At 49.0% G+C, this 14,089-nt stretch overlaps 1 protein-coding gene across 2 annotated transcripts in view; it reads left to right on the top strand.

Moving 5' to 3' along the window:
• IFT172 (intraflagellar transport 172) overlaps positions 1 to 14,089 on the top strand; it is a 76,387-nt gene that overhangs the window by 31,292 nt on the left and 31,006 nt on the right. For both annotated transcript variants that reach the window (XM_077291975.1, XM_077291974.1), the window contains 2 exons: positions 9,389 to 9,637; positions 11,115 to 11,193. In XM_077291975.1, coding sequence (XP_077148090.1) covers positions 9,389 to 9,637; positions 11,115 to 11,193 — 328 coding nt within the window. The remainder of the gene's footprint in view (positions 1 to 9,388; positions 9,638 to 11,114; positions 11,194 to 14,089) is intronic.

Raw genomic sequence — 14,089 nt, forward strand, 5'->3', positions numbered from 1 at the left:
GATGCCAAGGACTACCCTTTGGCCAGGGTGGACATTAAAACAGCATGTGGCACTGAGTCCCACATAGTCGGCGTCGTGCAGGACTTGTTGCACCCTATAATTATTGGCCGGGATTTCTGTCTGTTTTGGAATTTGTGGGGAAAAGGTTCTGAGCTCCCTAGCAAGAATAGGGAACCAGTGAACCCTGGAAGGGTGTCACCACACCCAGAGACAGACAGGTTTCCTTTTTGTGTGATGGTTGGGGATGAGGAGGAAGTGTCCCCTGCATCTGACACTATGGAGTTAGAGGTAACCGGTGAAAATTTTGGGACTGCCCAACATAGGGACCCCACTCTGAGGGAAGCCTTTAATAATGTCACAGTTATTGACGGGGTGGTACAGGAGCCGGGGGCAGACACAAGGTTTCCCCATTTTCTGATGAGTGGGGAGTTGTTGTACCGGGTCACGAAAATAAGGGAGGAGTTGGTAGAGCAGTTGGTAGTGCCGGGTCCATATAGACGGAAGGTGTTGGACATGGCCCATTCACACATCTTGGGTGGACACCTAGGGGTGGAAAAAACGCAGGAACGGGTTGTGCAGAGGTTCTATTGGCCTGGGTGTCACCGAGAAATAGTGAACTATTGCAGGTCCTGCCCTACTTGTCAGCTAACTGCTCCCACTCCTCATTTCCGGAACCCCCTTGTGCCACTGCCCATTATTGAGGTACCGTTCGAGAGAATTGCCATGGACTTAGTTGGTCCCTTAGTTAAATCAGCCCGGGGCCATCAGTATATATTAGTCATCCTGGACTGTGCCACACGCTATCCTGAGGCAATTCCCTTGAGAAATTCTTCCTCGAAGACTATAGCCCACGAGTTGGTCCATGTCTTTTCCCGGACAGGTCTGCCGAAGGAGATCCTGACTGACCAGGGGACACCTTTCATGAGCAAGGTGATGAGGGAGTTATGCAAAGCCCTGAAAATCTCCCAGTTGAGGACCTCGGTGTACCATCCTCAGTCAGATGGTCTTGTTGAGAGGTTTAACAAGACACTGAAGAGCATGCTGAGAAAAGCTATAGAGGAAGACGGTAGAGACTGGGATTGTCTCTTACCCTATCTGATGTTTTCCATTCGTGAAGTTCCACAGGCCTCCACAGGGTTCTCACCGTTTGAGCTTCTATATGGCCGACATCCGCGAGGACTCCTGGATGTAGCCAAGGAAGCCTGGGAAGCCGAAGCCACGCCCCACAGAAGCGTCATTGAGCATGTGGCCCTGATGCAGCAGAGGATTGCAAAGGTGATGCCTATCGTGAAAGAACACCTCCTCTAGGCACAAGAAGCTCAGGCCAGAATCTACAACCGGTCTGCAACAGTGAGGCAGTTCAATCCGGGAGACCGAGTTCTTGTGTTAGTTCCGACGGTGGAAAGCAAGTTCTTGGCCAAATGGCAAGGGCCATATGAGGTTGTCGAGAAACTTGGTGAAGTAAATTATAAAATTCCCCAACCAGGAAGACGGAAACCATTCCAAGTGTACCATGTCAACCTCATCAAGCCATGGCAAGAGAGCCGACAGTAACTCCATCGTTGTTAAGCAACCCAGAAGGTGAGGTTGGAGCGGTTACTATAGCAGAGACGCTATCGAAGACCCAGAAACAACAGTGCCGGGAGTTACTCCAGAAAAACAGGGACCTGTTTTCAGAGTTGCCAGGACTGACGAAGGTCATAGCGCACGAGGTCCTAACAGAGCCACATGTGCGGGTGAACGTGAAGCCCTATCGTATTCCTGAGGCTCGTCGAGAAGTTATCTCCAAGGAAGTGGAGCGTATGTTGAAGCTCGGAGTCATTGAGGAATCCAAGAGAGGTTGGTCGAGCCCAATTGTCCTGGTCCCAAAACCTGATGGAGAGTGGATGTTTTGCAACGACTATCGGAAGTTGAATGAGGTCTCCAAGTTTGACGCTTATCCCATGCCCCGCGTTGATGAGCTCATCGAAAGGCTTGGGCCCGCCAGGTACATAACCACCTTGGATTTGACGAAGGGGTATTGGCAGATCCCCATGGCACAGGAACCCAAGGAGAAGACGGCGTTTTCTACACCAGATGGATGTTTCCAGTATGTCCGGATGCCGTTTGGCCTACAGGGAGCTCCGGCGACCTTCCAGAGGGCTATGGATAGAATCCTTGCCCCCCATAAGGCATACGCTGCTGCGTACCTGGATGATATCGTCATCTTTAGCCCGGACTGGGAGAGTCATCTGGAAAAGGTCCAAGCGGTGTTTGATGCTATAAGAGAGGCCGGATTTACAATAAACCCGAGGAAGTGTGCCTTGGGTAAAGAAGAAGCTAAGTACCTTGGATACATAGTGGGTCGTGGAGAAATAAAACCCCAAATCAGTAAAGTGGAGGCAATTCAAACATGGCCAAAACCAGTTTCCAAGAAGCAAGTTAAAGCCTTCCTGGGAATCGTGGGATATTACAGGAGGTTCATCCCAAACTTCGCCACGATGGCTGCGCCTCTGACTGACCTGCTAAAAGGGACAAAATCAGTAATGGTTAAGTGGTCCGAAGAAACAGAGTCAGCCTTCCAAGAAATGAAAGAGGCTTTGTGTAAGCAACCCGTTCTGATGGCCCCAAACTTCAAAAAAGAGTTTATTCTTCAGACAGATGCCTCAGATGTCGGGGTGGGAGCAGTCCTTTCCCAGGAGCTACATGGGGAGGAGCATCCTGTCCTCTATCTGAGTAGGAAGTTGTCCTCGTCTGAAAAGAACTACTCAGTCGTTGAGAAGGAGTGCTTGGCCATAAAGTGGGCGGTGGACACGTTACGGTACTATCTGCTGGGTCGTAAATTCAGACTGATATCTGACCATGCCCCACTTACGTGGATGAGGGAAACGAAGGGTAGAAATGCTAGGGTCACCCGTTGGTTCTTAGCCCTGCAGGACTTCAGTTTCCATGTGGAACATAGGGCCGGAAAGCTGCATGCTAATGCGGATGCCCTATCAAGAATCCCTTGTTTAGTGGGAAAAAGTGCCAAGCCCCACGGCTTTTGGAAGAGGGGGGAGGTATGTAGCATGGCTAAAGGGTGTGTAGTCGATGGGAGGTATGTGCCACATAAGTGCCTTGTTGCTGTAATGTAGCCCGGAGTATTTCTTGATTGTATATTACCATGTATATATGTGTGTTCAGGACCTGTGGTAATGTCAGACCACATGGCTAATCGTGATGGGTTACTGGGTGTGGTTAGCTTTATATAAGACAGGCTGATCCTTAACACAGGGGGATATGTGTGGAGCTGCTAGCCTCCAGTGTGTTAGGCTCCAGCACGGAGCCTGAAGGAACGGACAGTTGTTTTTCTCTTTTGCCTGAGTTTAAGGCTATTTGTTTTTCCTGTTTATGCTAAACTGGTTTATGAAGCAATAAACCCTTGAACTTTTGTTGGAACCTGCCTCCTAAGTGTCAGCCGTCGCACCTGAGTGAGTGAAATCCCTACAATATATATATATATATATATATATATATATTTTCTTCCTGAAAATGATTGCAAACACAAATTCTTTGTTATTATATTCATTTAATTTGTCTTAAATGAAAAAAACACAAAAAGAATTGTTCTAAAGCCAAATTGGATATAATTTCACACCAAACATGAAAAAGGGGGTGGACAAAAGTATTGGCACTGTTGGAAAAATCATGTGATGCTTCTCTAATTGGTGTAATTAACAGCACCTGTACCTTACCTGTGGCACCTAACAGGTGTTGGCAATAACTAAATCACACTTGCAGCCAGTTGACATGGATTAAAGTTGACTCAACCTCTGTCCTGTGTCCTTGTGTGTACCACATTGAGCATGGAGAAAAGAAAGAAGACCAAAGAACTGTCGGAGGACTTGAGAAACCAAATTGTGAGGAAACATGAGCAATCTCAAGGCTACAAGTCCATCTCCAAAGACCTGAATGTTCCTGTGTCTACCGTGCGCAGTGTCATCAAGAAGTTTAAAGCCCATGGCACTGTGGCTAACCTAGATGTGGACGGAAAAGAAAAATTGAAAAGAGATTTCAACGCAAGATTGTGCGGATGTTGGATAAAGAACCTCGACTAACATCCAAACAAGTTCAAGCTGCCCTGCAGTCCGAGGGTACAACAGTGTCAACCCGTACTATCCGTCGGCGTCTGAATGAAAAGGGACTGTATGGTAGTAGACCCAGGAAGACCCACTTCTTACCCCGAGACATAAAAAAGCCAGGCCGGAGTTTGCCAAAACTTACCTGAAAAAGCCTAAAACGTTTTGGAAGAATGTTCTCTGGTCAGATGAGACACAAGTAGAGCTTTTTGGGCAAAGGCATCAACATAGAGTTTACAGGAGAAAAAAAGAGGAATTCAAAGAAAAGAACACGGTCCCTACAGTCAAACATGGCGGAGGTTCCCTGATGTTTTGGGGTTGCTTTGCTGCCTCTGGCACTGGACTGCTTGACCGTGTGCATGGCATTATGAAGTCTGAAGACTACCAACAAATTTTGCAGCATAATGTAGGGCCCAGTGTGAGAAAGCTGGGTCTCCCTCAGAGGTCATGGGTCTTCCAGCAGGACAATGGCCCAAAACACACTTCAAAAAGCACTAGAAAATGGTTTGAGAGAAAGCACTGGAGACTTCTAAGGTGGCCAGCAATGAGTCCAGACCTGAATCCCATAGAACACCTGTGGAGAGATCTAAAAATGGCAGTTTGGAGAAGGCACCCTTCAAATATCAGGGACCTGGAGCAGTTTGCCAAGGAAGAATGGTGTAAAATTCCAGCAGAGCATTGTAAGAAACTCATTGATGGTTACCGGAAGCGGTTGGTCGCAGTTATTTTGGCTAAAGGTTGTGCAAACAAGTATTAGGCTGAGGGTGCCAATACTTTTGTCTGGCCCATTTTTGGAGTTTTGTGTGAAATGATCAATGTTTTGCTTTTTGCTTCATTCTCTTTTGTGGTTATTCATTTAAGACAAATTAAATGAAGATAATAATACCAAAGAATTTGTGTTTGCAATCATTTTCAGGAAGAAACTGAGTATTATCTGACAGAATTGCAGGGGTGTGAATACTTTTGGCCATGACTGTGTATATATATATATATACAGTAATACAAAAAAACATATATACAATAGATAAAAAAAACCTGGTTTGTGTGGAGGTGACATAGTGAAAATCCCCACCCCGTGGCCCTAGAGAGATTTGATCTATTGCCTTGATAAACACTTGGATCACATCTTTGGAATTGTCGAAAATGTCTTGGTAAGGTTTTGAAGGACTCCATGTGTTGTGCAGTTTTAGCTTTTTCAGTTTCATGAACATGCTCTCTAGTTCTGACCTTAAGCTCACGGGTTGTCCCTCTCACCCTCCCACTTCTCCGTGGATGGTAAGGAGTGTGGAAAGCCTGCTAATTCTCAGAGACTGCAGAGAGCTCCCTCGTGACCGCTCCTGTAAAACGGGACCCTCCATCACTTCAGGACCCCATGTCTACATCCCACCTCCCACATGAGTGTTTGAGCTGTAACCTTGTAGCTTTCTGCATCAGCTGGGTCTCAACACAAACATGCAAGTGTCACTTATGAATCCAGAAACATTTTGTGGCCTATTTAAAGCATGAACCTCCAATGTCTGACACGAGGTGCACCCCTGGTGACTGGGTCCAGTCTGGCCGAATAGTATGCCTCAAATCTCTGCTTTAGACCATGTTTTGAGGGTAACTTAAAGGGGTTGTCCACTTATAGGACAACCCCTTATTGATCAAAATGTTTGGTCCAATCAACGCTGGCGTCACTGTCCCCGGACAAATCGAACATGAACAGTATGTCCAGGCTGCAGCTGATCTGACTTCTTCCTGCTCAGTTCAACAAGAGGCTGGGACAGTGACACCAGCTCAGATTGGGCGCCAGGGTCACGTGTCACAGCAGCGCATGAGAGCCCCGGGGAGAGCGAGTGCCAACACCGCGGGAACAGCACCACACAGGAGGTGAGTATAGGCTTTATTATTGTATTGGGGCCAAGTGTGGGGTAAGAAAAGACGTTACCACCACAGGGAGAGCGAGTGCCAACACCGCGGGAACAGCACCACACAGGAGGTGAGTATAGGCTTTATTATTGTATCGAGGCCAAGTGTGGGGTAGGAGAAGACGTTACCACCACAGGGAGAGCGAGTACCAACACCGTGGGAACAGCACCACACAGGAGGTGAGTATAGGCTTTATTATTGTATCGGGGCCAAGTGTGGGGTAGGAGAAGACGTTACCACCACAGGGAGAGCGAGTGCCAACACTGCGGGAACTGCACCACACGGGAGGTGAGTATAGGCTTTATTATTGTATCGGGGCCAAGTGTGGGGTAAGAGAAGACGTTACCACCACGGGGAGAGCGAGTGCCAACACTGCGGGAACTGCACCACACAGGAGGTGAGTATAGGCTTTATTATTGTATCGGGGCCAAGTGTGGGGTAAGAGAAGACGTTACCACCACAGGGAGAGCAAATGCCAACACCGCGGGAACAGCACCGGCACAGGAGGTGAGTATAGGCTTTATTATTGTATCGGGGCCAAGTGTGGGGTAGGAGAAGACGTTACCACCACAGGGAGAGCAAATGCCAACACTGCGGGAACTGCACCACAGAGGAGGTGAGTATAGGCTTTATTATTGTATCGGGGCCAAGTGTGGGGTAGGAGAAGACGTTACCACCACAGGGAGAGCAAATGCCAACACAGCGGGAACAGCACCACACGGGAGGTGAGTATAGGCTTTATTCTTGTATCGGGGCCAAGTGTGGGGTAGGAGAAGACGTTACCACCACAGGTAGAGCGAGTGCGAACACCCCAGGAACAGCACCACACGGGAGGTGAGTATAGGCTTTATTATTGTATAGGGGCCAAGTGTGGGGTAAGAGAAGACGTTGGCGCCCCGGGGAGAGCGAGTGCCAACACCGCGGGAACAGCATCGGCACAGGAGGTGAGAATAGGCTTTATTATTTTATCAGGCCAAGTGTGGGGTAAGAGAAGACGTTACCACCACAGGGAGAGCGAGTGCCAACACCGCGGGAACCGCATCGGCACAGGAGGTGAGTATACACTTTATTATTTTATCAGGCCAAGTGTGGAGTAAGAGAAGATGTTACCACTACAGGGAGAGCGAGTGCCGACACAGCGGGAACAGCATCGGCACGGGAGGTGAGTATAGGCTTTATTATTGTATCGGGGCCAAGTGTGGGATAAGAGAAGACATTCGAGCCCCGGGGAGAGTGAGTGCCGACATCGCGGGAACAGCAGCTGCACAAGCAGTGAGTATAGGCTTTATTTTATCATGCCAAGTGTGGAGTAAGCGAAGACGTTCTTTAAGCTGCTATATTGTTACCATCTTCTCCTCTGACATGTTTGGTAGCTGGTAGTGTCGTAAGAAGACTACCTTTTGCTGAGGCCGTACATCCATGTTCTGCTAGGAGACACAAAAGGATGCTAGATGACTCCTGACATGAGACTTCATCAGGATGGCAAGGACATGCTATAAACTAAAGCCACACAACCTCTGGATATGGAGGAGTCCTTTTTTGCCAAATTGAGGACCTTGTAACAGTAGACCTTATTATCTAGGTTGCCTGCGGTTCACCGTGGGACAGGGGCATGTTTTTACTGTGGTCTTACTGATCATTATATTAACGTCTGCCCATCTCATGCCAAAATTAGTACTCCATCATAAAGTCTGCATTCCTCCGGTCGCTTGGAGGGAGACGTCCAGGGTGTGGACATTTCCTCCAGTTTTTTTCGTGTCAGTTGACCGTTTTGGCTGAAATAGTGGTTGTTGGGAAATGGAGACTTCTGATTCTTGTGGAAAGTGGAGCTGGAGTCAGTCTGGTGGATTCTCGCTTTGCTCAGACCCATGGTCAGATCAGTAGGACGCTGGCGAGATCCTTTCCTATTCATGGGATTGATTCCGTTCTTCTCAGCCAGAAGAGTTTGACCCAAGTCGTACATAATGTGAAGGGTCCCTCCTGCTGCTCGGCGCGCTGCCGCGCTTTCTCCTTACTGCTCCGGACACAGCGCTTTGCTTCTGCAACTTCGTTTGCTCCTAACCCCGGCGCTTATCATTCTCCTCTTGTGATTGGTGTTCCATTCTTCAGCATATTTACCCGTCGCAGCAGGCTTTCATACAGCTTTGTATGTTCCTCACCTTACCTGGATTGCTTCCGCATCCAGTTCCATATCAAAGATTTGTCTGATGAAGGTCCATTGTTGGACCGAAAATGTTTATTTTTGCTCTGGATGCATTAATAAAAGGAAGCAAAAACAATTTTTTCGTAGACTGAGTGCCAAGTTCTTTCTTAGTATTGTCTGATGGGTTGGAGACCCTACTTGAGCACCAACAACAATTTTTCCTATTGAGTGCCGTGTTTTCCTCTTATTTTGTACACACCTCTAGGTCGGGGCCGGTCCTCACGGGTTCCTGTTTGTACACACCTCTAGGTCGGGGCCGGTCCTCACGCTGTCCTCTTTGTACACACCTGTAGGTCGGGGCCGGTCCTCACGTGTTCCTGTTTGTACACACCTGTAGGTCGGGGCCGGTCCTCACGTGTTCCGGTTTGTACACACCTGTAGGTCGGGGCCGGTCCTCACGTGTTCCTGTTTGTACACACCTCTAGGTCGGGGCCGGTCCTCACGCTGTCCTCTTTGTACACACCTGTAGGTCGGGGCCGGTCCTCACGTGTTCCTGTTTGTACACACCTGTAGGTCGGGGCCGGTCCTCACGTGTTCCTGTTTGTACACACCTGTAGGTCGGGGCCGGTCCTCACGTGTTCCTGTTTGTACACACCTGTAGGTCGGGGCTGGTCCTCACGTGTTCCTGTTTGTACACACCTGTAGCTAGGGGCCGGTCCTCACGCTGTCCTGTTTGTACACACCTGTAGGTCGGGGCCGGTCCTCACATGTTCCTGTTTGTACACAACTGTAGGTCGGGGCCGGTCCTCACGGGTTCCTCTTTGTACACACCTCTAGGTCGGGGCCGGTCCTCACATGTTCCTGTTTGTACACACCTGTAGGTCGGGGCCGGTCCTCACATGTTCCTGTTTGTACACACCTGTAGGTCGGGGCCGGTCCTCACGCGGTCCTGTTTGTACACACCTGTAGGTCAGGGCCGGTCCTCACATGTTCCTGTTTGTACACACCTGTAGGTCGGGGCCGGTCCTCGCGCGTTCCTCTTTGTATACACCTGTAGGTCGGGCCGGTCCTCACATGTTCCTGTTTGTACACACCTGTAGGTCGGGGCCGGTCCTCGCGCGTTCCTCTTTGTACACACCTGTAGGTCGGGGCCGGTCCTCGCGCGGTCCTCTTTGTATACATTCCAGTTCAGGACGGCTGTGCACATGATAACATTTCTGTTTTCCCCATTCCTCAGGGTCATCCGGAGCTGGAGAACCTGAAGCGCAGCTACTTGCAGTACCTCGCTGACAGCCACCAGGAAGAGAAAGCGGGAGAAGTTCGGGAGCAGGAGGGCGACTATGTAGCTGCTGTCAATCTGTACCTCCGCGCAGGACTCCCCGCCAAAGCGGCCAGACTATGCATGGGTCAGGAGCAGCTGCTGTTGGAGCCGGAGCTGATGGGCAGAGTCACTGCCGCCCTCATTACAGGGGACTTCTATGAGCGGGTGAGTTGGTGTGCCTGGTGTACTGCCCACCATGTGACATGTTGTAGTCTTCTTCATGTGATCCCACTGGGCTGCGAGTCTCAGCTGTTCAGTCTGCACAGCGTTAGCGCCTAGGTTTGTGGTTCAGGAGCGGTCCTGGAGAAAGCTCCTTGAGGTCAGATGTATTTTGGCTTTTTATTGAAGCATTTTGTGAGGAGATTCTCCCTCTATGGCCTCCACTTTCTGCATCCATTGGATCACATCGTTCTAGATCTCCCCCCTCCGTCTGTTCCAGGTCATGTCGTATTCCAGATCATTCTCCCTTTGTCTGTGGCGTGTTCTAGATCCTTCTCCTCCTCTGTCTGTGCTGTAATCTAGATCCTTTTGTCTCTGTCTGTGTTGTATTCTAGATCTTTCTCATCCTATCTGCTATAATCTAGATCTTCCTCCCCCTGTCTGTGCAGTATTGTAGATCCTTCTCCCCCATCTGTGCCGTATTGTAGATCCTTCTCTCCGTCTGTTCTGTATTCTAGATCTCTCCCCCTGTCTGTGCCGTGTTGTAGATCCTTCTCGCCCTGTCTGTGCCGTATTGTAGATCCTTCTCCCCGTCTGTGCCGTATTGTATATCCTTCTCCCCATCTGTGCTGTATTGTAGATCCTTCTTCTCGTCTGTGCAGTATTGTAGATCCTTCTCCCCATCCATGCCGTATTGTAGATCCTTCTCCCCGTCCGTGCCGTATTGTAGATCCTTCTCCCCGTCCGTGCCGTATTGTAGATCCTTCTCCCCGTCTGTGCCGTATTGTAGATCCTTCTCCCCGTCCGTGCTGTATTGTAGATCTTTCTCCCCGTCCGTGCCGTATTGTAGATCCTTCTCCCCGTCCATGCTGTATTGTAGATCCTCTTTTTTTCTACTCTGTTGATGCTTTCTCCTCTTTGTGGAGGGTGATGCTTCCTTCCATATCTTGCGCACATCTGTTTATATCTTGTAGTAGAATTCTATTCCTCATCGCTTTAATGTTCTGGATCTTTATTTCTCCATATTCTTCATTTTTTTCTATGTCCATATGTTTCTCTTAAGGGTATGTGCACACGTTGAATAAAAACTCTGCATCTCGTGGCATGAAATAAGCGGCTTAAAAAGCGCTTGTTATCGGTACGTTTTTGCCTGATTTGAGTGAAGTGAATGGTGAAAAGCGCCCAGAGAATTGACGCTGCAGATGATTCTCTGCACCAAGTCTACAAGTCACAATAAGCGATGTGTGCGTGACACTTCAGGTTCCTCCTCACATGGCATCAGGATTGCTTCAGGTGTATCTAGAAAATCTGCAAGGAAAATTCGCACCAAATCTGCAACGTGTGCGCACTACTTGTTCTAGATCCGTATTCCTTGGGTTATACTTTTTCTTCTTCTCGCTCTTCTGCTACGTTCTTTAGCTTTCTGTGTATAACTTGTTCTGGATTTGTCGCATTATTCGTGATCCATTCTTGCATATCGCAGGCCGGCGATCTATTGGAGAAGACTAACAATTCCCGTCGGGCTCTAGAGTGCTACTGTAAGGGCTTTGCTTTCCGAAAAGGTGAGTGGCGGTTGTGCTGTGTGATTCACTGCCTTGAAGAAGTCTTCACACCCCATGAACTTTTTCACATTTTTTCGCGTAACAGCCACAAACGTGCATGTGCTTTATTGTGATTTTCTGTGATACAACAGAAAGTAACAAGTATTTGTGATGTGACGTTTACATTTGTCTTCATCCCCTGAGTCAGTACTTTGTAGGACCACCTTTCTCTACAGTCACTGCTGCAGTCTTTGGGGTCGGTCTTGCACATCTAGAGGTGACATTTTGCCCCGTCTTCTTTGCATACTCGCTCTTGTTCAGTGAGATTGGAATGGAGACGTCTGTGGTCAGTAACTTTCACGTCTTGTTACAGATTGTGTGGAATTTGGCAGGATATTTAGGGTTGTTGTCCTGCTGGCATTCTGCCACCTTGTCCTGCAGGTTTTCCTTTAGGATCACCCTGTATTTAGCGCCATTCATCTCCCCATCACCTCTGACCAGCTTCCTTACCCCTGCTGAAGAAAAGCCTCCCCACAGCAGGATGCAGCCACCACCATGTGTGATGGTGGGGATGGTGTTTTCAGGTGATGTGCATTGTTAGTTTTTTTTCACACAATGCATTTTGCATTTAGGTAAAAAAAAAAAATATATGGTTTGGTACCATGTTAGCCAGTTGAAAAAATAAGTCTCCTTGAAGTTTGTACTAAATATTATTTATATTAAATATAAACTCTAAGGAGTCATCTTTTAAATGCAGCATTATTACACGACACTGCAGTCATATCTCATAGACAAGAAAAAGAAACTGCACCGACTTCGACAGGAAGCGGGACCAGTGAAGGTCCTCCTAAGCAAAACAGCATGGGGCAAAACTGCCAGAAGGACACAGGTAAAGTCAGCTGTGTAATTATCATCTCACAAACCCACCAAACTAGAACTCGCCATACTTTCACGTTTTGTCCTACGAAACCTCTAGACAAAACAGAACTTTGTGGTGACATGGGACAATATTTCAGGAGACGGAGACTGGAGCAGTTCTTTGACTTGAGGCTTCTAAGCAGACTAAAGGACAAGAACAAATCTCGCTGGACACCTCCTCCTGGCCGCAACATCATTGTGGACCAATATATTGAATCATTTAGACATTTGGTGCAGTCCATGATATTGGACAAGAAAAGAAAGACGCCTAAAATCATTGTGCAGGCCAGACGGCAATTCACAGCCTGAAGAACAAGGAGATGGCTATTTAGCCTGCAGGTAAAGGTGGTGCCATAGTCCTTCTGAATATGGACGACTACATTACAGAAGCACACAGACAGCTGACGGACTTTCAGTACTACACCAAACTGGACAAGGACCCAACTCCAAAATATATGACGGAGTTGAAAAGAGTCATCAGAGGTCTGTGTACAGATTCCACAAACCTTCTAGACTTTATCCCTGAGATCCCGGGATAGGAATTTTCTACATGCGTCCCAAGATTCATAAGCCAGGTAACCCAGTGAGGCCAATCATCTCAGGGGTGGGAACACTCACTGAAAAGGTCTCAGGGTAGGTAGAACATGTCCTTAATAACTGTCGATACGCCATTTAACGGCAGTTAAGGGTACTTATTCCTCGGAGCTGAGAAATGAGGCTTATAGCGCCCCCCCAGCATCGGAAAATCTCCGGTGTCTCTACTACCAAGAGTAGCCGAGACCCCGGGGGGCATGAGCAGTTTTTACCGTCCCCAGTCTTGTGATCGCCGTTATTCACCCAATATTGCCGATTGCAAAGAAAAAAGTCACATTTCCCATTCATTTGTCTCTCCTCTGATATGATCTAGCACACCGGAGTAGACAGAAATGGGGTCCACCAAGCTCCCCCGGTACCTCTGCCATCCCTGGACCCTCCAGCTCTGGCCCCCGACCCTCGGAGTCTTCTTCCTTGAAGAAAATGTCGGGAGCATGCATAGCGCACACGCCAAGATCTGCCGGCCGGCACCCGGCAACAATAAGAGATTTTTCCAATTGGTTTATTTTGATCACTGTGATAGACCCTATCACAGACAGTGAGAGCACCAGGAAGTTCAAGAACCTGCTCCAGAGGCAGTTAGGGCACTAGGAACCTGCTCCAGAGACAGTGCAGGCACTAGGAACCTGCTCCAGAGACAGTGCGGGCACTAGAAACCTGCTCCAGAGACAGTGTGGGCACCAGGAAGTTCAGGAACCTGCTCCAGAGACAGTGTTGGCACCAGGAACCTGCTCCAGAGACAGTGCGGACATCAGGAAGTTCAGTAACCTGCTCCAGAGGCAGTTATGGCACTAGGAACCTGCTCCAGAGACAGTGCAGGCACTAGTAAGTTTAGGAACCTGCTCCAGAGACAGTGCAGGCACTAGGAACCTGCTCCAGAGACAGTGAGGGCACCAGGAACCTCCTCCAGAGACAGTGCGGGCACCAGGAACCTGCTCCAGAGACACTGTGGGCACTAGGAAGTTCAGGAATCTGCTCCAGAGACAGTGCGAGCACCAGGAACCTGCTCCAGAGACAGTGCGAGCACCAGAAACCTGCTCCAGAGACAGTGAGTGCACCAGAAACCTGCTCCAGAGACAGTGAGGGCACCAGGAACCTGCTCCAGAGACAGTGAGGGCACCAGGAACCTGCTCCAGAGACAGTGAGGGCACCAGGAACCTGCTCCAGAGACAGTGAGGGCACCAGGGACCTGCTCCAGAGACAGTGAGGGCACCAGGAACCTGCTCCAGAGACAGTGAGGGCACCAGGGACCTGCTCCAGAGACAGTGAGGGCACCAGGGACCTGCTCCAGAGACAGTGAGGGCACCAGGAACCTGCTCCAGAGACAGTGAGGGCACCAGTAACCTGCTCCAGAGACAGTGAGGGCACCAGTAACCTGCTCCAGAGACAGTGTGGGCACTAGGAA

The sequence above is a fragment of the Ranitomeya variabilis genome, chromosome 2, assembly GCF_051348905.1.
Source record: "Ranitomeya variabilis isolate aRanVar5 chromosome 2, aRanVar5.hap1, whole genome shotgun sequence".
Classification (NCBI taxonomy): Eukaryota; Metazoa; Chordata; class Amphibia; order Anura; family Dendrobatidae; genus Ranitomeya; species Ranitomeya variabilis.